Below are 24224 nucleotides of genomic sequence, written 5' to 3'. Positions count from 1 at the left end.
ACACTGACACACCCAAACCTCACCTCCAGAGACTTGGGGGGGGTGGTGGTTGTAAACTTGATCTTAAAAGACTTTCCAGAGCCACCAACCTCTCTCTAGACTTTTTACAGTGATACTTCTTCGTGTCACATAGCAGTGTGCAGGTTATGACTGCACGGCTAGAGAGTGTTCGTTAAGTATTGCGCGATAGGAGAGCCCCGGATGCACGTAACTCGGGGGTGGCTGTCCTAACAGCCAGGCAATTATTTTGTTCTAATGTCAGTAACCTGTCACTCAGAAAGACGGTTCATAGAGCAGAAAAACAACACAGAATTACATGGACTGGTCTGCTACACTTTAGAGTGGTCTGAGAGATAACCCCCCCCCCCCTTAATAGATTGCTAGCTCATATTGCCTGAAGTAAATGTGACAGAAACGTAACTCCCCTTACTGCTGCAGCCCGAGGCTATTCACGTACTGCGGTAAACAAAACAACCTGTCACGGCGTTAAAGGAGCGGTTCCCCATGGAAAATGATCTTCTTTTTGCAGAGAGGAACATGGCTGAGCCTTTCGATTCCCACACTTACTGCAGAAGTACGGCCTGAAGTGTGTTAATGTTAATACTGTATTCATGCATTCATCTCTCATATACTCTGGTAGTAACCGAAACACGTCTGAGATGCAGAATTTTTTGCATTATTTCATGCTTCTGGATTTCAACTTGGGATCTTTATTACACTTAATCTGAGCAAACAAACAGGTTTCTTCTGGTTCCGCGTCAGATACATGTGAATTTTGCGACTCGCCCTTCTCTCTGTGTTGTGGCATGTCCTGTGTGTGCAGATCTTTCCATGAAATGAGGAACAATAGATCAGACCCGAAAGTGCCATCAGCTAATTTCTCCTTTGAAAACAGATGACAAGACCACGCGACGGTTCGGCATTTCAGGCCGCTTTGTTCTCTCACGTCGCTTCCTGTGTTCCTGTGTTCAGCCAGGATGGTTCTGGGTTGATCGAGATGCTTGGGTAGGTGGTTAATGACAGGCACGACTGGAGGCTTGTGAGGTCAAAATTTAGGTGAAGCCCAAATGCTGGTGCCTTCAGCTAAGGGGTAGGAGAGAGTTTGTTATGGGGGGGGGCACAACTTAATAATTGAATGAGAAAGTCTGTTTTTTTTGGGGGGTGGACAAATAAAGCCAAATTAAATACTGGGAGGTACATATCTACCCGCCCCCCCCCCCCCACCCCACCGGTTCCTGCTCTCCTCCAAAACAGAGCAAGTGGAGACATTATTTCTGAAAGGCCGGATTCGGCTCCACACAAGACTACAATGGAATCAGGATTAAAAACAGGTTGACAGGCTCCCTAAATGCTCCTGTCATACTTTGGATGCCTAGTCTTGTTTGGTTTCTGTATAACAGTTATTTTTTGCTGCAACAATTCCCCCTGAATAGGCTGTGGAAGGGCAACCTAAAATTGTACTGAAATTGGACTGTTTTGTAAAGGTTAATAATCATTATTTAGAAGCAGTTTTGTGTTGATTAAGAACAGGTGCATGAATGCATGTTGATACACAGATGTAACAGGATGAGTCATAGTATCTCTGCTGTCTTGAAATATTTTCTATTTATAGTCTAATTTGATTAATTTTCCCCCCATTTTTAAGAGAGCTCCTGTGGACTGTAACCAGATTTGGATGAAGGGAGAGCTGGTTGCTGTGGTCTCCCTACTCCTCCCGTCCTGAATTTTAGCCCCCAGTGGTTTGATAATAAGCCATTAAAGTAACATGCTCAGAAGGCGATTGAGTTGCTCAGGTCATTCATAACTTTGATTCATACAGCGAAGTCAAAGTGATGTATATATGTGTGTGTGTGTGTGTGTCTGTGTGTGTAGTCTGATTGCACTGAAGAATCGCACACTCGTGGTTTGGGGAAGAAGGGGGTAGGATTTTTTGTTTCTTTTTTTGTCTTTCATTGTGGCAGTAAATTAGAGTGGAGTTATGAGTCTGACAAATGTCCCCAGGGCCGTCACACACAAATGAACAGCAATATCTAACATATACGCAAAAAATGAAAACATTAGGAAAGGCACATTGTACATAATTGCAGTTGTAATTAAAATGCACAGGCCTGGCTCAATGGCCATGATTCCCAGCGACTCAGGAATGTATTTTAAATAATGGCTTTTCTTCACCTTCCATGGGAGCAGCCGAGTGTATTAAACCTCCTTTCCTGGCAGACAACACAAAGAATGGCTGTTTGGGACGGAATGCGTGTTCTGCACCTGCAAGCAAGGGCCGAGCAGGTGTGCTGAGTGGGACGACGCCTTAGCCAGCTATGGTGGCTTTGGTCGGGACGAGGGAGTAAGCGCAGACCACCATTACTGTGGAATAATGCCTAAGCGGAAAATGAGGAGAACTTTAAGACTTGAACTTCTCTGGCGGTCCACACTTTATTTATATGTTATGTGTTCTTCAAAATGAAAGGAAATTACAGAATTTTTTGGACGTTACCCGTGGCAACTGTTCTACCGCTCCCATGAATGGAATCTCTAAGTTCTTCGTTCATCCGCTATTAGTCTGAGTGTATTTCCGGTTCTTGCAAGCTGCAGTTTTGGTTGTGATGGTCATAGGGCTGAACCGTGACATGATTCACATGATTTCTTCTTGCTGCTGAGCATTCCCCATGTCACTCCAACGATGGTGTCATCACTGTGAGGGTACATATGAATAAGTAACTCGTAATACATACAAAGCTATTCCCCGCACCACCAAATACCATTAACCTCCTGAGACCCCACCCATTCATTTATGTCCATTGTAGTGGACATTTTGTTTTTGCATCTATCTTTTCACTGATGTAAGGAAACGTATTTATTCCTGTTGTACACTAAAGAAGACATGCTGTGAAATTAAAAATAAAAATAAATTTGAACAAATCTAAATTGTAAGATGTCTTATTTCCTCCAAAGACAAATAACCTAAAATTGAAGGACACTTTTTTCCTTGAGTCTCAGGAGGTTAAGATAAGATCCTGTTTCTGTTTCATAAATGGCCAGCCGGCAGAATGACGCATCGACGGACCTGAAACCTCTTACATGATTTCCGCTATACCTGCCAGTTATGCTTAATCTCAGCAGCTACGATAAACTTTATGGATGTATTAACTTTTAAAAAAAAATACGTCACTATGGCTACAACATAATATTCGTGTCTAAGGAAATAAATAAGAGGAACAAAAAAATGCATGTGTTTGAAAGTCTGAATGTACACAAAGATATGGCGCTTAATGACTTAATGTTGTTTTTTAGAACTTGGGTGGTTCTGAAATAACAGCAAGACATGTCCATTGCAGGATGGTAGAAACTTTTAGCTAAAGTCCTGTTGGGGAAAAGACTGACATTTGGTAATCAAGGAAGCGTCCATTTATGGAAATGATATGTTTTTCTGTGGAAAAAAAATACTAATTCAGAATCATCAGTGACTCAGGCAGATACCTTTTCGGTGAGGGGGATGGTGGTAATGCAACGAGGAGAAAATAGTAAAACCAGTTTGGTTAGTTGTGGTTAGTAGTGTCAGGTGTCAAGCCCCGCCCTCTCAGATAGCTACAAATACCAAAGGAACCAGGCCTGGTAACTCACTGAGAGACAAGCTTTGGGGACAAGGCATCGGCGACCTGCCTTTTTGTGTGACTCTGATATTTTTTTCCCCCCCTGCTGCGGCGACAGAGAAGAGAAGCTTTAGAGAATGGCATCGACTGGGCTGCAGATGTTGGGCATGGTCCTGGGCATCATCGGGTGGATCGGCGCCATCATAACGTGCGCCGTCCCCATGTGGAAGGTGTCGGCTTTCATCGGCAACAACATCGTTACGGCCCAGATAATCTGGGAGGGTATCTGGATGAATTGCGTGGTCCAGAGCACCGGGCAGATGCAGTGCAAGGTCTACGACTCCATGCTGGCGCTACCCCAGGACCTGCAGGCCGCCCGCGCCCTCATCGTCATCGCTATCGTGATCGGAATCCTAGGCATGCTGTTGGCCATTGCCGGTGGAAAGTGCACCAACTGCGTGGAGGAAGAGTCTTCCAAGGCAAAGGTGGCCATCGGTGGCGGCGTGATCTTCATCATCGCTGGAGTCCTCTGCCTCATCCCGGCGTGCTGGGCGGCTCACACCATCATCCAGGACTTCTACAACCCTCTGGTGGTCGCCGCGCAGAAGAGGGAGATCGGCGCTTCTATCTACATCGGCTGGGCTGCTGCTGCCCTCATGATCATCGGAGGAGGCCTTCTCTGCTGTGGATGTCCTCCCAAGGAGAAGAGCGCCTACGCTGCCAAGTACAGCGCTGCCAGGTCGACAGCTTCGGGGGCCAAGGAATTTGTGTGAGGGGATGACGGCTGGATTCTATGCCTTTTCGACACGGCCTCCTTTGGACTCCATTGATCACGTATGTTTGCCTCGACCAAAGGATCATTCCAGAGCCTTAAAATAAAATGGGACTGTAAGAATGGACTGTCAGAGAGATATCTACTGGTTACATTCCATATTAATTACAACAAGGGTGTGATACTGTGTGTATGTGTGCCCTGACTGGGGCGGTGACTGATGTTGTGTTTCAATAACTAAGCAAATCTTAAGCTGCACAGAGTTTTATGTGCAACTGACTTCTTTACTGTATATAGTTTTGTAATTTTTAACCCTGGAATGCCTTTATACTGAGAAAATGTTTACATGTTTGTAAAACACCCAAAACGGCTTGACTTGATGTCATAATATTGATCTTTTTTTTACATTCTTCAAGCATTTATTGGTTGGTTAAGTGGCAATAAATGTAAATAAATGTTTTTTTTCTAAAATACATATTTCACGTCTATATTTGTGATGCATCCATTGTAAATCTATCTGTAACAGCAGAAAGGTAGGTCTCGAATGTTTTTCTAAAATATGACTGATCCAACAAAGAATGGAAACAAAGATTATTGTTTCACAGCAATTGCATGGACATTAAAAACACTGCTTGTTGAAAGCATGAAAAGTATGAAAATACATCGAAAGACATCAGAAGCATGTATCTCAAATTCCCACCTGATTGTCACATAATGAGCTCATTTTACAAACCATGGGTGTCAAGTTACCAACCCCTTTCTGCTTAAAAAGACCGATACGATCAGCGGCATCGGCAGCAGAAGTTTCAAGGGTTTCCGTGAATGATGGGAGTTGTCCACTCCCAGGGCGGAGCCTCCAAAAGTCGGGTTCAGGTGAACGAAACAGTGTCTCATTTCTCAGTGTCTTGTCAGAAGTATGAATGCTTAAAAAAGTGTTGGTATTTTGCACAACTGTTGTCAGTCTCTTCTTTACATCACCCCTTTCTTTGAGCTTTGGTGAAGGATCACCAGGATTCAGTCAGAAATGCCGTGAAATAATGTGACAATTTCAAACTGAAAAATAATCTTGCATGATAAATTCTATACTAAAAGGCCATTTCAAAATTATATCTGTATTTTAAATATTGTTATTTTTATGGTAAAAATAAAAGGCTGATGCTTTGCTGGTTAATCTTGAGTAATTTCTTTCATATTAAGGAAAAGACTAGTGTGAAATGGCGCCATCTATAGTTAGTACATTGGTAGAACGTGACAGTGCCGTCCGCTTAGAATTTGAAATCTTTTTGCCCTCCATACATACATTTACTGTAAGCAGTCATGCAGTGCAGAGTTGTGACCAGGCATGCAGCCAACTGGTAAAATTATGGGTTTGAATCCCCCCCCAGAAATTTGTTTGCTATCGATCAGACACGCCTGTCCGCAAAATCTACGGCGGGAGACACCCCCTGCAGGGAAAAAGGCTGGAGTCTATGCGTTGACACCCTGGACACAAAACAGGGTACACACAGAACACACTGCCAAACAGCTACCCTCATTTTCACCTACCCTAATCCTTCCTATGCATGTTTCACTTTCTCTTTTTAAAAATAATTTGCATTACTTCATAATACCTGTCTTGATCGCCATTCTGTGGATAGACACCTGACTATATTTGTATTGATTTAAAAATATAAAACCTTTATTTAATAGATTGACAGCATATCATTGGACTATATGGAGAATTCATTTACATGACACTACTGCTACTGCTTAAAATGACACACACGTCACTCTCTTGGTAATCCATTTAAATACGATGATTCAAACTTTTGGAAGTTTACACACCTGTTCCACAAGGCTCATCTCTATAACTTGCGTCTACATATGCATTTAGAAGGTATACACTGCCTTAAAAACCAATTTCAGACTTGACAAACCAGTTCTCACCTGCAGGTAAATAATAAGTCACTGACAGACCTTGGAGACACACATCATACAGTCTTGAACCAGCCCCTGTTGCATCAACCTCAGCAGAAAATCTGGCTCACTTTCTGATTAGCCAATGGGAATTCACATTAGGCAGAACTTTTTTGATTTCTATTTTGCAAAAAGCATCTCAATCTGCAATATACAATATTATCCTGCCTGGCATCACTTCCTGATGCTGTTACTGTGATTAAGGAGAACAGCATCCTGCATACCTGGAGGACAGTTAGAGTGTGGGTGCTATCTAGGAGAGGCGTGTCCTCTTCTTTCAGTTCCCAAACTGCTTAATGTTTTGACAACGAATTTGCCATCTTCTCATATTTCTGTTGTAAACTGAAGCCATCGCTGTAACCCTTGTGTAGCTATGTTGCCCATTGTCTTTAATGCTAAAAGTTTTTGTCCTCTTAGAGAAAAAATGCTTGCTTTTCAGCTCATGATGCCACTGAAATACTTTTAAGATCATGGTTTTAGTTTTGGATAACCACCTACAAAGGTTCATCTAGAGATGGTTTATTTGTAGATGTAAAGCAAGACATGTAACCTATGTCCTTCGCCAAAGAACTTTTGTAGAGCTGTTTAGCTTAGCTTGGGAATTCACTGACCACCTCAGAAGTCAATACCCTGCTGAAAAGAAGCAGGGGTTGTTACAGAAAGAGGTCACCCATTGACTGAGTCGACAGTGTCTAGTGTGCTTGTTTTGGGTCCAGAAGCTGGAGGTCATTTCACCTGCATTGCCTTGTGTGAACAACATACAACACTGCCAACATGACCCCTTCCATATCAAGTGACAACTTTTCTTTGTTTCTTGGTACAAAACTCCGCCCACCCACAGAGAGGAATAAATAGTCGATGCCGTTTTTTCTCTGAATACCTTCTGTGGCACTCCTGGGACAGAGAACCGAGGACAGTGACCTACAATCATGGCCTCTCAGGGACTCCAGATCATGGGCGTCGTGCTGGCCATCATCGGGTGGCTTGGGGTCATCATCGTGTGTGCCCTGCCCATGTGGCGTGTGACGGCCTTCATCGGTGCCAATATCGTGACGGCACAAGTGATCTGGGAAGGCTTGTGGATGAGCTGTGTGGTCCAGAGCACGGGCCAGATGCAGTGCAAGATCTATGACTCCATGCTTGCCCTGCCGCAGGACCTGCAGGCCGCCCGCGCCATGGTCGTCATCTCCATCATCCTAGGCATCTTCGCAGCTGTAATGTCTGTTGCTGGTGGAAAGTGCACCAACTGTGTGGAGGAAGAGACAACCAAGGCTAAAGCGTGTATTGTCTCTGGTGTGATCTTCATCGCTGCTGGGCTCCTCTGCCTCATCCCTGTGTCCTGGTCAGCCAACACCATAATCCAGGACTTCTACAACCCCCTGTTGACTGAGGCCCAACGTAGGGAACTGGGAGCATCCCTCTATATTGGCTGGGGAGCTGCTGGAACACTCCTCTTGGGTGGAGGCTTACTGTGCTGGAACTGTCCCCCCAAGGAAAGTCGATCTTATCCTACAAAGTTTTCAGCTGTGAGATCCAGTGCTACCCCGATGGACTATGTCTAAATTACTGAATGGAATTATATTCCTCAGTCTAAGGTTCCAAGTAATGGACAAGCACTAAGGACATTAGGTATCTCAGATGTTTTCTGGTCATACTGTTTTGTGGACCTTTCATAGTATTGAAAAACCTTTCTTAGAGATAAATACACACTTTTTACTTATATGTATGGACTCGATTTGTCAGTATATAATTTTTTTCTTTTGGCGTTATGTATATGCTGTATGCTGTTATTTTCATCGCATATTTTACTACAATTTTCTTACTGCTAAAAAAGTATGCTTTAAATGCGTATCAATATTAAAATAAAACAGGCCAAAAGCCTTATTGCTGTATTTTGCGTAAAAGTATAATTTTAGCTACTTTACTACCTATATGTGGCCTTTTGCGCTTATGGGATAAATTTCTGTGTAATTTTATTATGCGTGGAAACGATTTTCTTTATGATACCGGAATCAGATTCTTGGCTGGTATAAACGAAAAGGGAGCCACCTGCTCATGGAGAATTATCTGCGCGATCGTGCTTTTCTGGTCACGCCAAGGTCAAAGACTGATATTCCAAAAACAATCTTGGTGTCAGCACAGCTGCTGGTCAGGCGTTTATCTAACCACATATCAGCGCTTATGCATGTGAAAATCTCCACGAAAGGGCTGTTGGTATAAACCACAAAATCGAAGACACATCACTATACACGGCTAATTAGAAAAAAGTGAACGAGTCCAATTGTTACTGTAGGTGATAGCATCTCAATAAAGCAGAGTATGTGTTTTTTAATTTTATTTCAGTTCACTTGCAACCAGGGGTAGGAACCAGGGGGATGGGTGGACATGTACCCCATTCCCCATATTTAATTTCGATTCATTCATCTTCCCCCAAATAAGCAGACCATTGCTTTCTTAAGTTATGAAGTCTGCAGCGCAATATCCCCCCCCCCCCCCCACCACACACACACACACACACACACACATACGCACACATCCGCCTTTCACCAGGGGCGTACAAACTGGGGATCGTCTACCCTCAACATTTTATTTGGATTCATTCATACCAATAAATAGACCGTTGTATTTTAATTAAGTTAATCCCCATAACAACCTCTTTCCTACAGCGTTTCTTTCAACGTCTTAGAACTCAAGACACAAGGACAAAATGTATAATGTTTTATTTACATTTTAATTAAATAGAATTTTTAATTGAATGGTGTTAGAATTTAGCTCCAAAAACAAAAATGGGTTGTTAGTAGCTGTTAGACCAGACTGTACATAGTATTATGCTTAGGGATGTGTATCTCCATGTGATACACATCTCGATGTGTTGTCCGATACATTAAAGATATAAACATGAAGCAACTACTAATGCGATACGATATGATTCACCTCTATTGCGCTGCAGTGCGATTTGACACAATGTGATTCAGCACGATGCAAAACAATGTGATGCTATGCCATTCAATATGATAGAAATATAGAAAAGGTTTAACGAGGGGGAAACAATCTAAATATAATATTATTGATCAAAATTATTGGTCACATTTCTAAATAATAAAGGCTTATGGCCTCTACTAATTATTATATATTAATAAACCACATTTTACTGATGCAATCCCGAATTCATCCTAATTCTGTGTCCGGCGCACACTTTTTAAATCGAGACAATCGCATAGTAAACTTTTATGCTAGTACACCAATGCATATCGGTGAATCTTCCCGTCCCTACATGTGCTCCTTACATAAGATAACTATTTCGGAGCGGGCCACTGAAGCCGTGGTACTCCATGTAAAAACAAATACAATTAGGAGCATACAAAATACTACACATACAACATAGTAGTTCTTCAATAATGATCAGTCATCGTTTAAGAACTTTAATTTTTATTTAAAAAAAAGAAAAAATATATATATATCGGCAATTTATACATAGTCCTTTCCTGAACTAGCAGATTTAGCGGGAGAGTATTTCGCAGTGTACGGACGGCCTTCCTTGGGGGGGCAGCTGCAGCAAAGTAGCGCTCCACCGAGAATCAGGAGACCCGCCGCCCCCCAGCCGATATAAAGCATTCCGCCAAGTTCCCGTCGCTGTGCGTCCGGTAGCAGAGGGTTGTAAAAGTCTCTGATGATGGTGTTCGCAGACCAGCACACAGTGACGAGAGACAGGGCACCACTGACGATGAAGAAAGCTCCCGCGATGATCGCAACTTTGAACTTGGCGGACTCGTCTTCTATGCAGTTGGTGCACTTTCCCCCGGGGACCGACAGCAAGATGCCGAAGAGTGCCATCAGCACGGAGATGACCACCAGGGCCCGAGCCACCTGTAGGTCCTGCGGTAGCGCCAGCATGGAGTCGTACACCTTGCACTGCATCTGCCCAGTGCTCTGGACCACGCAGCTCATCCACAAGCCCTCCCAGATTATCTGAGCCGTTACGATGTTATTGCCGACAAACGCCGTTACCTTCCACATCGGAAGGAGGCAAATGGTGATGTCGCCGAGCCAGCCTATGGCAGCAAGCGTGATGCCCAGAATCTGTAATCCCATGGACGCCATCGCTATCCAGTGCAAAGCGCTTATTTTCCACACCAATCCAATACTGAGACAAGCACCCCTTTATAACGGTACAGGTCTACAGCCCCCCTTCTCTCTCTGGGTGGGATTTGGCTTCCCTTGTTGTTATTCAATTGAGAGAGACGACCCTGGGAACACTTCTTTCTCCCAAAAGAAAAATCTGGGTGGTTACGCTCCTGTATTCGAAAATATCCTTGCATTATTGCAAATAGGCATATAAACGTAAATAATATACGACGATTCGAGTGAAAACAATGTTTACGACAGCAGCCCAGACACGTTTCGATATACTACAAGTTAAACCTACTTTCTTTTATACATAACTTTATTAATAAATACCATTTTGAGATGGAATTTAATATTACTTAAAACTTGAGATCTTTTTGTATTTAATTTGTTTCATAATCCAACTTTTGACCAAAGGAGTAATATATTTACAATGTCAGGAGTCTGAAAGCTAAGGCTTGGGGAGAAAGAACGCCTCCAAAGAACCCGAGGAACCTTGGATCGATCATGGACTCGGATTCTCACGCAGTGATAACTACTCTTTCTGTTTCCAAATATAGTCTTAATGCTAAATTTGGTTTACGTGGTATTAAAATTACGGTGGTGCTTAGTGGGTATTTACAGTGCCTTTATGGTGTTGGTAGGTCGTTGGCGTGTTAAATCTTCCCCTGTCCCAGATCTCCTTTGAGATATTAATTGTAAGGTATGTAAATTGTTTCTACATTGACATCCATTTATATTTGAGCTACAGTTCTATAGTCTAGTCAGCTACAGGTCTAGTCAGTTTCCATGCAGTTCTGTTGTGTACACAACTTGAATTGAATTAACGGACTTAAAAACCAACTTGTAGGCAAGTACGCATTCGCTGTAAAATGTTGTCATTTCTTGTTATAAGAGCGCAAATGCACATAAGTGAGCGCAAATCCACATAAGCAAGTACGCATTTGCGTTATTACAAGAAATTACCGAGCATTCCAACCTTTATACGGAGAAAGCGTACTTGCGTACCAGTAATGTCCATCCCTGTTTATAATGTATTAGATTGTTCCACAACCTGTCCTGCATAAGCATTTTGAAGATTGTTATATGAACATTTTTAATGGCCGGAAGTTTGTTATGCTTCCAGTAGCCTAATTATCATCAGCTATATAGAACCTTTCTTTCTGTTAATTTTCTTCGCTTCTATTTTTAACCACTTGGGCGCCGAATTACCTGAAATACTTTAGGAAAACTCACAGACTTGTTTAGCATTTTTTATTCTAAATTAAAATAAACAAATAGGCCTAAATGAATAATAGTCTGGGATATTTCATTCTGTGAGACGCTGGAAGATGAACGGATGGATTAAATAATAATATTTAAGTATATAATCTTGAACAAGTATGTATAATTTGTTAAAATCAGTGTTTTGAAAACTAGCGTCTGTGTTAGCCTTAAGCATAGTTCATACTTCACTTCTCCGCGTGCGCAGCTGGTGTCTTACTGTGCGGATGGCCGCGGTTGGTGCATGCATACAGCAGTGATATTCTACCAGACCAGGAGAGGGCAGATGTATTGCAACAAACACAAATACATGACGTGTATTGAAACGGGTGAACTTTTATGAACCGTTCTAAAGTTATTAGTAAAAGCTTGGGCGGTATTAAGGTAACAAGGCATGCAACAGTATTTTGAAATCCTTACGACAAAATCAGCCGAGATCCCAACCCTCAATCCACTAGGCGAATTTTATCGCCATAACTTCAAAATGCCAGTGTAAGGCTGCTTTTCAAAATACCCACCTCGGAATAATGTCTGGACAGTATGAAAAATTAAATATGCGGGGCCCTTCGACCCTTCTCATACAGCTGCTCACCCATACTACTACAACTACTACTAGAACTATTCTTCCTCTAGTTTTCCGTCGTTGACCGTTGATCTGTGAAAGTCCACTGTGCCACCTACTGGAAATACCTAATCAATTATCTTGTATATGCGCAGTCCATGCGGTCGGATGCGCAAGGTTTCCGCTAGACATAAAAATCGACGGGGCTACACGCGCAGTCCCCTTGTTCACAACCGAAAGCGCACGCGGAAAAATTAAGTATATATGAACTGGCCTTTACCGCACCCACCCCACCCCGCTTTTTTACTTATTATTATAGTTCTATTATTAGGCATATTAGATTAGTACAAAGTACTGATGTGGGTATATTTCAATAATTTCATGTTCGCAGCTCGTAAAGTACACAGTTCCAATGACTCTCTGTCAGTCTCTGACGAGAAACTAACGTGCATTCACCCGCAACCAAACAAAATTTTAACTATTTAATATCCCGTTCGTAGAGTACTGTTCTTTCTGTTCATTTTAACTTCATTTTTATTCACTTTATTTTAAAATCATAGCAAATATCCTATACGTGTCAGTAGAATATTTTCTTTACAAAACGTTTCAGTCACCGAAATTGATTACGCCTGGATCTGTACAATCGTTTAGAAAAGTAAAACTTGAAATATTTTAATTTAGCTTTTTAATGGGAAAATGACAAGCATGCGATTTTATATCTAGCAAGTTAAGAACTTTTTATTAATAACCAAATGCTGACATTTTTATGTGTGTCATGCGTCCGGACCTGTACAACCAGTTACCCTTCCCTGATCGCCGCCTTCTGTTAATTAAATACACCACTATATAATTATTCACATATGATTTTAACACCCTACTCTGGCTCCGTTCTTCCTTTTATGGCTGCTGAGTTTCTCTCCATACCGAGCCTTTGTGACTTTATGTTAAACGCATGTCTTTTTTCCACCTTTGCCTGAGTTCCCGACTTCTTGGATCACGATTACGTTCTTTGTTCTGTTTCAGTTCGATTTCCTGACGATTTCTCCAATTAACGATTATGAGTTTTTGATACTGTTTTTGACTTTCGGCAAAATAAAACCATGATTGATCGCTCCGCAACTGGATCTCCTGATTCTTTACAAAATGTTTTCAAAGTTTCCACCACCCACGCATGGCAATAACTGGACGACAGTGGGATCTGACAGGTGTATCCACCCATGACATGCTGTCAGCATGTGATTTATGCCGAATCACTACCTTATTATTACTATGTTTATTAATATTAGGTCAGGATGCTGTCATCTCCCAGAGATGATGCAGACTAAAGCCTTTCGACTGGAGGCCCATGAATCCCTAGCGGTTCTGGAGGAGTTACAGGGGGAGGGCACAGACCAGGGACGGATTACGGACCGGGCCAGCGGGGCCGCTGCCCAGGGGCCCTTGGGGTGCAGGGGGCCCGTGGGGCCCCTAGCCCAAAACAATTTGCAACGCTTATCAACAATGTATTTTCGTTTGTCTATTTTAGAGGGCCTACATTCTTTGATCCTCTGCCTACAAGGGCCCCTGACCCTATAGGGCCTCTGATGGAAACATGGAGGGAAGGCGTTTGGCTGCCAAGGGCCCTTGAATTGTGGTGGTTGTGGTGGTGGTGCTGGTGGTGGTGGGGGGGGGGGGCCCTCGCGAACGTTTTGCCCAGGGGCCCACACAACCCATAATCTGTCCCTGGCACAGACGCATAGCATAAATTGATGAAATGTCATTTGTTTACATAATGCAAAAAAGTCTGGGACCCCCACCGCCCAGTCTTGACTAATTAGTTAGGCTAATGTTATCATGCTATTGTGATCGGGGACCCTGGCTTAATGCATAAACAACACTCCTCTGGAATGCCCTCAGCTCCCATTCCTCAGATATCCCAGTGGTAAGTTGATTGTTGTGATGAGTCTACACATCATTTAGCTGAGCATCCTCTCCTTCATTAACATTCAATAATAATAAGCATCATGATCTTCCGTAATGCAACAGGTCTTCTGATGTGCCTAAAATAAAAGAAATTATCCAACTTTTGAATAAGTACATTGGAATACTTCTCTGTGTCCATCCCACCTTGCTCTCCATGAGACACACATGCAGGTGAGGGCATCCTTGGGGTCAGCCAGCATGCTCCCCCTGGAGCTGGGGGTAAAGGGCTTTGCTCAAGGGCCCATGGACTATTCTACCAAGGCCAGGGGAATCTACATGTATTCCCCAAAGCAGCAGTAGGCAACCCTGATCCTGAAGTGCTGCCTCCAGCATATTTTCTATCTTACATGATAGGTTGCTATCTATGTGAGATCAGGTGTGGTTCATCAGAGACCAGGTAGGATGCAAAACCTGCTAGATAGCAGCACTCCAGGATCACGGGGGCCTACTTGTTATGAAAGTATCTGGAACTAATACTACTGGTTAGAAACATGTGGCTGCTGTGGTGCATCCAATAAGAATGGATATAGACGATGTTCTCTTCAACTTAATGAAGATTTGTGAGAGTTATTAACAAGGCTCTTGCGTGTGTGCTTCTTTAAGCAGAAAATAACACACATTTAGCCACAGCGGAGACCCAAATAATAATCAATTTAACAATATTAAATTAACAGTTATCTTACTATGACTTTAAGCTTACATCCCGCCAGTTTAACAAGTAACAATAAAGAATTATGATTCATGAAGTAAAACAATAGGCTTATGCTGGGCTAATCTAATAAGGCGGTATGTTCACATGGCGTCGCATGACATCCGAGGTAAACGTAACACAAAACTACATAAATAAATTCAATATTAAACATTCGAAACACGGCATTGATGCAAGGAAATATCCGCTCCTCTTATGTTAATGATCGCCAAATAAACCTTCATTGCTTTCGAGTGACTCATTTACAGTTAACAATAAATATATCCCAAGCGCAAAAACACATTCCTCATACAATGCGTGCACATGTGTAAACAAATACTTTCAGGTATATAAACGCACACAAATAAAAACCGGTACAGTATATCGCCCATCATATCTCGATATACATGAAACTCACAACAAAAACATGGCGTAGCGTTCACCTTACGCTTCCTAGGTCAAGTTTTGCGTATGACAACAACGAACATCATAAATCAGCAGCCCTTCCGCACAATATCCATGGCCTGAAGTTTTTATCAACAAGATAGAATGGAGTTTGACAAGAGGGCTACAATGTTCTGCTTGTTATATAATGGAAACTCCTCCCCGTTTTGCAAAGCTTATAAACAAACAGGAACCAAGAAAAGACCCCACTGCTGTTTCATCTCTGGCTGAGACTAACCACTGCTCAAGGAGTTGCTAATTTGTTCTTCACTGTAGAGAGTTACAGAAAAAGTTCACGATGGCATCCATGGGAAAGGCGCTTCTAGGATTGGCCCTGGCCATCATCGGATTTCTCGGGGTCATCATCGTGTGCGCCCTGCCCAAGTGGAGAGTGACTGCCTTCATCGGAAACAACATCGTGACAGCGCAAACCATCTATGAAGGCTTGTGGATTAATTGCGTGACCCACAGCACAGGGCAGATGCAGTGCAAGACCTATGATTCCATGCTCGCCCTGCCCCAGGACCTGCAGGTCGCCCGCGCCCTGGTCGTCATCTCCATCATCGTGGCCCTTATTGCCATCCTGCTGGCTGTGGTCGGGGGACAGTGCACCAACTGCATTGTGGATGAAGCTTCAAAGGCAAAGGTAACCATCGGCAGTGGCCTTGCCTTCATCATCGCTGGTGTCCTCTGCCTTATTCCAGCCTGCTGGGCAGCTCATTCAATCATCCAGGATTTCTACAACCCTCTGCTGACATTAGCCCAGCGCAGTGAGCTGGGAGCCTCACTGTACATTGGCTGGGGAGCTGCTGGTTTGCTGATCCTTGGTGGTGCCCTGCTGTGTACCTCATGCCCCCCCCAAGGAGGACAAGGGCTACAATGTTAAGTACTCCCAGCCAAGATCTACAGCTAATAGCAAGGCATATGTTTAAGAGTGGTGGTCAACACCGGAAATCATCCACAACCATCAATCGCTTTATTTTTGGCGTTTCCTTTGTCATTTACGTTTTGTTTTTTGTACCAAGTTAAAAACTCCGATTAAAATGCGGACATATGGACGTCGCGTGGACTCATAAACCGAGTTCTGTAAAATGACAAAAATAAGTGTTTTGTACAGTGGACGGGACTATTGTCACTGAAGAGTGAGAGACGCGCGGACTTAACCGCAAAAGTCTGTTACATACCAAAATTGTTACATGTACTGGGGTGCGCGTTTGATACATTATCTCAGATCTCTATGTATCAAGTATATATGTGTTTTTGTAGCTTTATGGCTTATTATAAACAAATGGTGGCAGCGTTTCTTGGATTTCTGCCAACTACGGAAACAGTCCATGTAGTTTCGCTTATTACTGTATAGCATACAACTTAATTGTGTTTTTGTTTAAAAATTCAAGCACCGGAATCAAAAATCGGAGACTGTTTCAAATGTGTAAATCAAAATAAATATTTTGAAAAACATATTAACAGTGTACGTGTGAGTTCTGAATTTATGTTAAGCGTGAAAGCCTGGAGAATAAAAACAGTTACATTTTTCCATTCGTTAATTCAATTATCCCGAGAACCCTCGGGCGATATAATAGCAAAATGTTACAAAACCACTGATCTTTTATTATTGTGCTGAAAGTTAAATTTACTGTGTTAGTCTTTGATAAAATCCAATAGTGCAAATAACGACGTTAAAGTTCCAGGAAGTCATTGCTTATATTTGGGGCTTGAAAGCTACGCCAAACCGACAACAAAATAATTAAATATAATAAAAAATACAAATAATAAAATAAATGAAAAATGCATTTAGAAAACAATGATTGTGCGCTGCCCGAATCACATAAATGGACAGGAATAAGGCTTTGTTGGTGTATAAACAAGATGTCGTCCATAATTTAACTAAGGCTCTTTAATCAAATTGAAGTGGCATTCACAAATGTCGTTGGCGTGTTGAATCTTCCGCTGTCCCAGATACCCCTCGAGATATTCATTGTAAGATATGTTGTTTCTACTTTGACATCCATTAATATTTGAACTACAGTTAACGGTCTAGTCAGTTTCTATGCAGTTCTGTTGTGTACATAACTTGAATTGAATGAAATGACTTAAAAACCAACTTGTAGGCAAGTACGCATTCGCTGTAAAATGTTCAGTCATTTCTTGTCATAACAGCGCAAATGCACATAAGTGAGCGCAAATCCACATAAGCAAGTACGCATTTGCGTTATTACAAGAAATTACCGAGCATTCCAACCTTTATACGGAGAATGCGTATTTGCGTACCAGTAATGTCCATCCCTGTTTATAATGTATTAGATTGTTCCACATCCTGTCCTGCACAAGCATTTTGAAGATTGTTATATATAGCCTACATTTTCAGGGTTCCCACACCTTGGTTAACATCAAATTAATGGACCTTTCGAGGACTTTCCGGGACCAATATCCTCCAATTCAATATCCTCCATTTACCTACTGCCACCGCTGAATATGTTATCAATAAACAATTTTAGATGCAAATTCAATAAAAGACTGTGAATGGCATAGAAGTTGTTGGGACAAAATCAATGCAAGAAAGTGAACTGAATGTATAGCCTACACTCTAAAAACTGATGGGTTAAAAACAACCCAACATGGGTCATTTCCCAACCCAGTGCTGGGTCAAATATGGACTAACCCAGCTTTGGTTGTTTCAATCCAGCAAGGTTGGGTTAAGGGCTTAACCCAACGTGCTGGGTTGCATTTTAAGCCCAAGTTTTGGGTTAAAATGACCAAATCTCTTGGTCAAAATCACCTCAACACTGGGTTGAAAATGAAATCTGTAAGTCTTAATTGTAGACTATACATTATAACTTTATGCTGAAAATCAATTTAAGGCTCTTAAATGCACCCAGCCACCCACCAACCGAAAGTAAAACAATGTAATACACAAAAAGATTCAATACTTTTATTTCTTAACAATGGATTTTTTTCACTTTTATGATTGTAAAAGATCAAAAAATTGTCAGGGTCGGCCTCCCGCTGTGGTCCTTCCGTGCCCCTTCCCCGTTTGACCAGCAGGTGGTGCTGGTCATCCCGTCCATACGTCAGTCCTTGTTTCTCCCCTGTCACCTGTCTGGTCTTGTGGCTCAATGTGTAGAGCATGTGGTTGTCTGTGTACCCTTCTGTCCTGAGTACCCTTCTGTCCTATGTTTGAATCCTGCCTCCTGTTTTCGTATTTTGCTCCCTAGTGTTTCAGTTAAGTTTGTCTAGTTATTGTATTTGGTGATTTTGTGTGTGGTTTTTGGTTTTGTTCCTTGTGCCTTCTGCTTGTGTCTTTACCTGTTTAGATTCCCCAGTGTTAGTTTCTGTTTCCTTGGTTGGTTATTAGTTTCCCTGATAGTTTCTTTGAGTTAATTGGTTTGACCTGTGTCCTGTTTCCCCAGTCTTTGTTAATCAGCCTCACCTGCCCTGTGTTAGTCATTACCCCCGTAGTATATTAGTTCCTGCCTTTGTTCTGTTCCCCGCTGGTTCGTCGCGTCTTGTATCTAAACCATTGTCTAAGCTCGTGTCTCTGATGTCTACGGTTGTCTGTGGTATGCCCTTGTCTCTGGTTTTCCCCATTGTTGGATTTTACTTTAGTGTCTTGCTTTTCTAGTTAGTTTTTCCATGTGTGTTATTTAGTCTAGTTTATTCCTCCCTGTTTAGTTTTGACCCCTCGTGGTCCTTTTGGTTTTGTGTTTGTAGTGTTTTCTGTTTTGATTAAAACCCTGTTTTGTTTGCTGGAGCCGCAAGTGGGTCGTCCGCCCCTTATTTGTGCATCATGCCCCGTTCCCGTGCCGTCCAGAACCATGACAAAAATGTCATCAAAAAGTAAAACGGGATAACTTCCAATTAGTCTCATGAAATATTGACATAGAGCATTAATTGAAAGATTAACATCCATGTATGCGATTAAACTAGTACAGTACAAAAAAGTTCAGAAAAAAAAAATCACATTCACATTAAATCACATTAAAATATGCTGAACTTCCAATTACAGCTTTCCATGGAAGTTAAAAATATATAGAAAAATCTAAATATTTGTAGATGACGCTAAATAGCATCCAATTTTAGGCTTCTGTAGAACTGAATGTGTGATTGAAAAACCAAAAAACAACATTTTGAAATAACATTAAAATAGCATTGGGTGTGAGCTATGCAAAAACGTGTGCTCTCACCATTCGTATTGCTGGGGACTCATCTCCAGGTAGCTCATACACAACAGTTTGCAGGAATTCCCATACTTGTGCACACTGCTTGAGATATTTAATATCAAAGACATAGAATGCTTTTAAACAAATGCCCACAGCCCCCAGCAGCGTACTCTGCTCCAGTGCCTGTCCATTGATTATCACAAAGGCTTGCGAGCACATGGCATTTTCACTGAGCACCAGAACAAAGGGGCATGGTTGGCTCTCCTCGGCTTTGCACAAGTATTCAGCCATATTGGTTCCAACCTGTTTATTAGAAATTATATGAGGCTACACAAGGAATTTGACAGTAGCATGTGCAGTTCACAGCAGAATGAATGACCTCAAAAGATGTCCCCAAAAGTAGGGAAATTTCAGGTTTTACTACACTTTGGGGACAATTTCGTCCTCAAATGTGATCTATGCAAATACACACACACACACACACACACACACACACAAACTCATCTTGACAGGCCGTAGATGAATGAAAGCCTTTCTGGTTTCTGTGAAGCTTGTTTAGAACATTTTACTCCTGAACTTGTATGCTGATGTTGGAAGTATCACTGGGAGCACTTGTAGAGCAATGTCACCTTGTATGCCTGCCAATTAAACAAATCACATTATTACCAAGACAACTGGCAATTATGTATAATTTTACATTTGTGAAAATAACTGATAATGTCATATTTCATTTTGTATAACAAATAGAGTATAGTTTTCCTTATACATACAATATGCTAAACTGCTATACCTGCTGACAGAGAATCAAAGTTTGAAATCAGATGTAGAGCTCGCTTCTCTCTGCTTGCAAGCTGAAGGATCTTCTCTTTGAAGACTGGCATCCAGTTCACAGTGAGCATTTCACCACAGTTAGGGTACAAAGTTGAGAAGTCCTGAGAAATCTACAAGTACAAGAAGGAAGATGTCAAAGCAAATATTACGTGGGAAAAAAAAGTTTTTACAAAATATAAACCAATCCTGGTCTATCATTTCCTCTGTAAAAAAGACAGTATGCTAATGCCAGCTGCCAATCATAAGGTCACAATAGCAAAAGGAAGTCAGGAGAGAAGCTGGCACAGAACACTAACGATATGTGAAGAAATATAGGTTAAGGAACAAAGAAAACCTTGCCTTCCAATAACTGAAATGGAAAAACAAAAAGAACATTAAAACAGGTTGCATAAAAACTCATAAATCTGTTTAAAACTTTTTTTTGCCCCACTGAAAGAGAGATTATATATTAAACAGAAGAAGGTGATATGCACATACCTTCAAATTTGGGAATTAAAGATGCTAAACTCCATTCAGTCAGCTTGGTTCTTACAAAGTTATCCATGTCACTGCATAAAAAATACATTTTAACATTGTAAAAATTCTTAGTAATGGATGAAAACTAGATGCATCCTACGGTTAGAAATAGAGCTAAAAGCTCGTTATTTGCATGATCCGTGTCGAGTCGATGTGCTGTAACGTCTATTAGCCTAATTTATCAAATTCAAACAGTATTTAGTAGGCATTTTACCGTCGCCTCTTTTCCTTAAAATTTGCTAATTTTGTCCACTTGACAATAAAATCTGAACAATCAAACTTTTGGCGCGCTCCACAGCAGGCTTGACTGAAAAAGATCAGATGATAACGCAGGGTTAAAATAACAAACTGAATATAAGTTAATTACAATATATTCCCAAATATACCAATAATGTTAACGTCCCCACACTTTAAACGTTCTGCTTTCCACAGACCTTTAAAGTGCATTCACAGTTTTTGTGAGTTCTCTTCAGACATTTTTAAGCGAAACAAGATGGCTAAGTTAACTATAATATTATTGGTTTAAAAATTCAGATTAAATCATCACAAACACAGAAGTATAAAAGTATTCATTCGGTACACGACGAATACTTGTCCCGTCACAGCCCTATATAATAGCCCTAACAGCAAGGTTAACTTGAGAATACAAAATAACTCACTTGTTTTATAAAATATGAAAATAATACATTCGACTAAGTTAAAAATTAAAATATGTACTTATATGTATGTAGTAAATGTGTGGTGAAAAAAGACTTACGTATAACGTTACAAATGCAACCACTTTGAACAGCACCTCCCCCTCGCCTTGGCGCGCAAACAGTTACGTGACGCTCCTGTTCCCCTTCTGGTCCGCATTCTATACCTAGCACGCTGGGTTACAGTTATTAGGAATTGTCAACCCTATTTGGGTCAAATTAACCCAAAGTGCTAATCCAGCATCCTCTACCCAGCATTTGGGTTGTTAAAACAACCCAGCGTTTTTAAGAGTGTACATTCATGTTAATAATATTCATAGCCTATACAAGTCCACGCTACATACATTAAGGATGTACATTACTGTTTTATGGAATTTTAATTGAAATAATGTGAGATGTTCAGAATGATATCAGTTTGTTTCACTTACCTTCATCATTGATTAAGCTAGTTTTAGACTCAAACACTTCTGTTTAAAGTACCACGGTTGCTATAAATGTCACAAACTTATCAGAATTGAATCTTTAGGCTCAGAGATGCATTTAAACTATTCTCACAGTTAATATTCTAAGGCTTTGTTACCTTAACAAGTAAAACTGACACAGAATTGCCATAAACCCTGTTGGTACATTCATAGCGATTTTCTTTTTTCGAACGGCAAACAAACTACAAACAAACCAAAGACACTAACAAGTCTGATAAAAATCTTATATTTCATGTTTACGGTCATGATGTGGTATTCTCTAAATCGAGCACGTGCAATTACATTTATAACTATTAATACATTTAACAAAATAGACATTTTTAAAGATTTATAAAATAGAATTACTGTTGATTGTGTAAGCCACCATGTTGAAATTACGTCACAGGGGTAATTCGGACAACAAAAATCTTGTCCGACATCAACGTCATAAAAGAGGCGTGTATGCTTCACTTGTACAAGGGTACATCGAGGAGAGCACATGTTATGGAAATTTGGAGGTAGGAAAGAACAGATGAGTCCAATGGTTTAGCTTGGTTTCATTTATTGAGATATCTTTCTATGCGAGCTCGGGGAGACTCTCCACAGACAGTTCTGAGAAGTTCTCCAAATAGCAGACGCAGTTGCTTTCATTTTATATTGACAGACAAATGACCTTTCTCTGCAACCACAACCGGAAGACCCATGTCTGCTTTTGCACATTCTATGCTCAGGACAAGCTTTTCGTCTAGCACAAGCATCTTATATTTACCATATATAGAATAAAAATTCATCTCTTGTCTAGCTTAACATGGGTAAGGTCTAAAACCCCTCCCCAGTCTCTTGCATCTGTTTCTTCGAGCATAGCAACCTTATTTTGCAGCCTAACTTCCTTAGTAACCATCAGACATCATGCTTGGTGGTAATTTTCCACTACATTCCCCCCTTTGATACAAAATCATTCTTGTATCACACACTGACGTCGTCCTCGTCCGAGGAGTAAGGGTTCCCAGGAGCAGTCCATTCCAGCTGGGCATGAGAGGCAGCAGAATGTGCTGTCTGCTGCTTCTTCCTCTGTGGTGGAACATCCTGCATAAGCTGTACCATCTGATGATGTGACGCCCGAGGATGAAATTGAGCCATAGTAGAACAACATGGTATACAGCATGGAACAAATAAGCACACACAGACAAGCAATAAAACAATAGGGAGAGCAGAGAGGATAATCAAGGTCCACTTCCCAAACCATGCCTGGAACACATTCAGGGGCCATGGCCATATGCCATTATCATGAGACTCCTGACTGTACAGCGCATGGGCGACCTCATGCATTTTGGCGATGGCCTGTGACAAATTTCCGTTGTCCTCGTCATTTGGGGGAATGTACGTGCAGCAATGGTCCCCAACCATAGCGCAAACTCCTCCTTCCTTGGCTAGCAGTATGTCTAGGGCTAATCTATTTTGGGTGGTCATTAAACGGACAGCCGTTCATCCACATACAATTGAAATGGCTTGGAAAAATGTGGTACTCCTAAAGCGGGCGCATCGCATAGCGCTTGTTTAAGGTCAGAGAACGCCGTCTCAGCCTTAGTCGTCCAGTCCAGTCTGTCATTAGGTCTAAGTCCTTGTCCCCTATGCATAAGGTCTAGTAAAGGTTGGGATCTTTCAGCAAAATCCTGGATCCAGGGACGGCAGTAGCCGACCATTTCCATCCATTTCATCAATTGCCTTTTAGTATCTGGGATGGGGGCCTTGCGAATCCCTTCTACCCGTTTTAGACCTAGGCGTCTGCCTAGGTGATTGAGGACATGTCCGAGATATTGAACTTCTTGTTTGACTAACTGCAGTTTTGCCTTTGAGGCTTTATGGCCATTTTGGGCTAGAAACAGCAACAGCGCTTTGGTATCTTGCTCACAACTCTGCCTAGTGGTGGAACACAACAGCAGGTCATCTACATATTGAATTAGTGTGCTCCCGCCCGGGGGCTTGAACCCCTCTAAGTTCTTCCCTAATTCTTGAGCATAAACGCTACACTGTAACCAATTGCTGTAAATTTAGCTACAGTATTTTACTGTATTTTCATAATACAGTAAAATACTGCACTTTTTACAGAACTCAGAAGCCAGGCTGTAAATCTACAGCACACTTGTGTTTTCAAGCCGATCCATTGCAAATACAGCAATGTGCTGTATACTCAAAGCATTC

General features: G+C 41.6%; 2 protein-coding genes, 1 long non-coding RNA gene and 1 pseudogene across 5 annotated transcripts; 2 read left to right on the top strand and 2 right to left on the bottom strand.

Annotated features, from left to right (window-relative positions):
* The first annotated feature begins 3600 nt into the window (after positions 1-3600).
* LOC111852939 (claudin-4-like) lies at positions 3601-8207 on the top strand. The gene is made up of 2 exons (XM_023829335.2): positions 3601-4231; positions 7266-8207. Exons 1-2 carry the CDS (start codon positions 3725-3727, stop codon positions 7875-7877), a joined length of 1119 nt encoding a protein of 372 aa, XP_023685103.2. The 5' UTR covers positions 3601-3724; the 3' UTR covers positions 7878-8207.
* Positions 8208-9027: 820 nt separating this feature from the next.
* LOC111852938 (claudin-like protein ZF-A89) lies at positions 9028-10480 on the bottom strand. Its single transcript, XM_023829334.2, has one exon. The coding sequence runs from the start codon at positions 10414-10416 to the stop codon at positions 9784-9786; it is 633 nt and encodes a 210-aa protein (XP_023685102.1). The 5' UTR covers positions 10417-10480; the 3' UTR covers positions 9028-9783.
* Positions 10481-14799: 4319 nt separating this feature from the next.
* LOC140579601 (claudin-4-like) lies at positions 14800-16826 on the top strand (annotated as a pseudogene).
* A 1531-nt stretch (positions 16827-18357) lies between these two features.
* On the bottom strand, positions 18358-24166 carry LOC111839931 (uncharacterized). 3 transcript variants are annotated; one of them, XR_002837224.2, is made up of 4 exons: positions 21081-24166; positions 20828-20898; positions 20310-20460; positions 18358-20157 (listed from the first exon to the last, which is right to left on the bottom strand). It is a non-coding gene; the product is annotated as an uncharacterized lncRNA (long non-coding RNA). The 3 variants fall into 3 exon arrangements; XR_002837223.2 differs by having other exon boundaries at positions 20828-21173; positions 21624-24166; XR_002837222.2 differs by having other exon boundaries at positions 20828-24166.
* Between the last annotated feature and the right edge of the window lie 58 nt (positions 24167-24224).

Source organism: Paramormyrops kingsleyae, chromosome 18 (genome assembly GCF_048594095.1).
Source record: "Paramormyrops kingsleyae isolate MSU_618 chromosome 18, PKINGS_0.4, whole genome shotgun sequence".
Taxonomy (NCBI): Eukaryota; Metazoa; Chordata; class Actinopteri; order Osteoglossiformes; family Mormyridae; genus Paramormyrops; species Paramormyrops kingsleyae.
The sequence above is the reverse complement of the archived record's forward strand: the minus strand, read 5'-3'. Positions and strand labels throughout refer to the sequence as shown.

Bases quoted from the DNA above. Each gene is read 5' to 3' on its own strand.
- LOC111852939 (XM_023829335.2), top strand. From the start codon at position 3,725: ATGGCATCGACTGGGCTGCAGATGTTGGGCATGGTCCTGGGCATCATC. The intron at 4,232-7,265 runs GCTGCTGCCCTC...CAGGGACTCCAG, and splicing joins CTATCTACATCGGCTGGGCT to ATCATGGGCGTCGTGCTGGC.
- LOC111852938 (XM_023829334.2), bottom strand. From the start codon at position 10,416: ATGGCGTCCATGGGATTACAGATTCTGGGCATCACGCTTGCTGCCATA.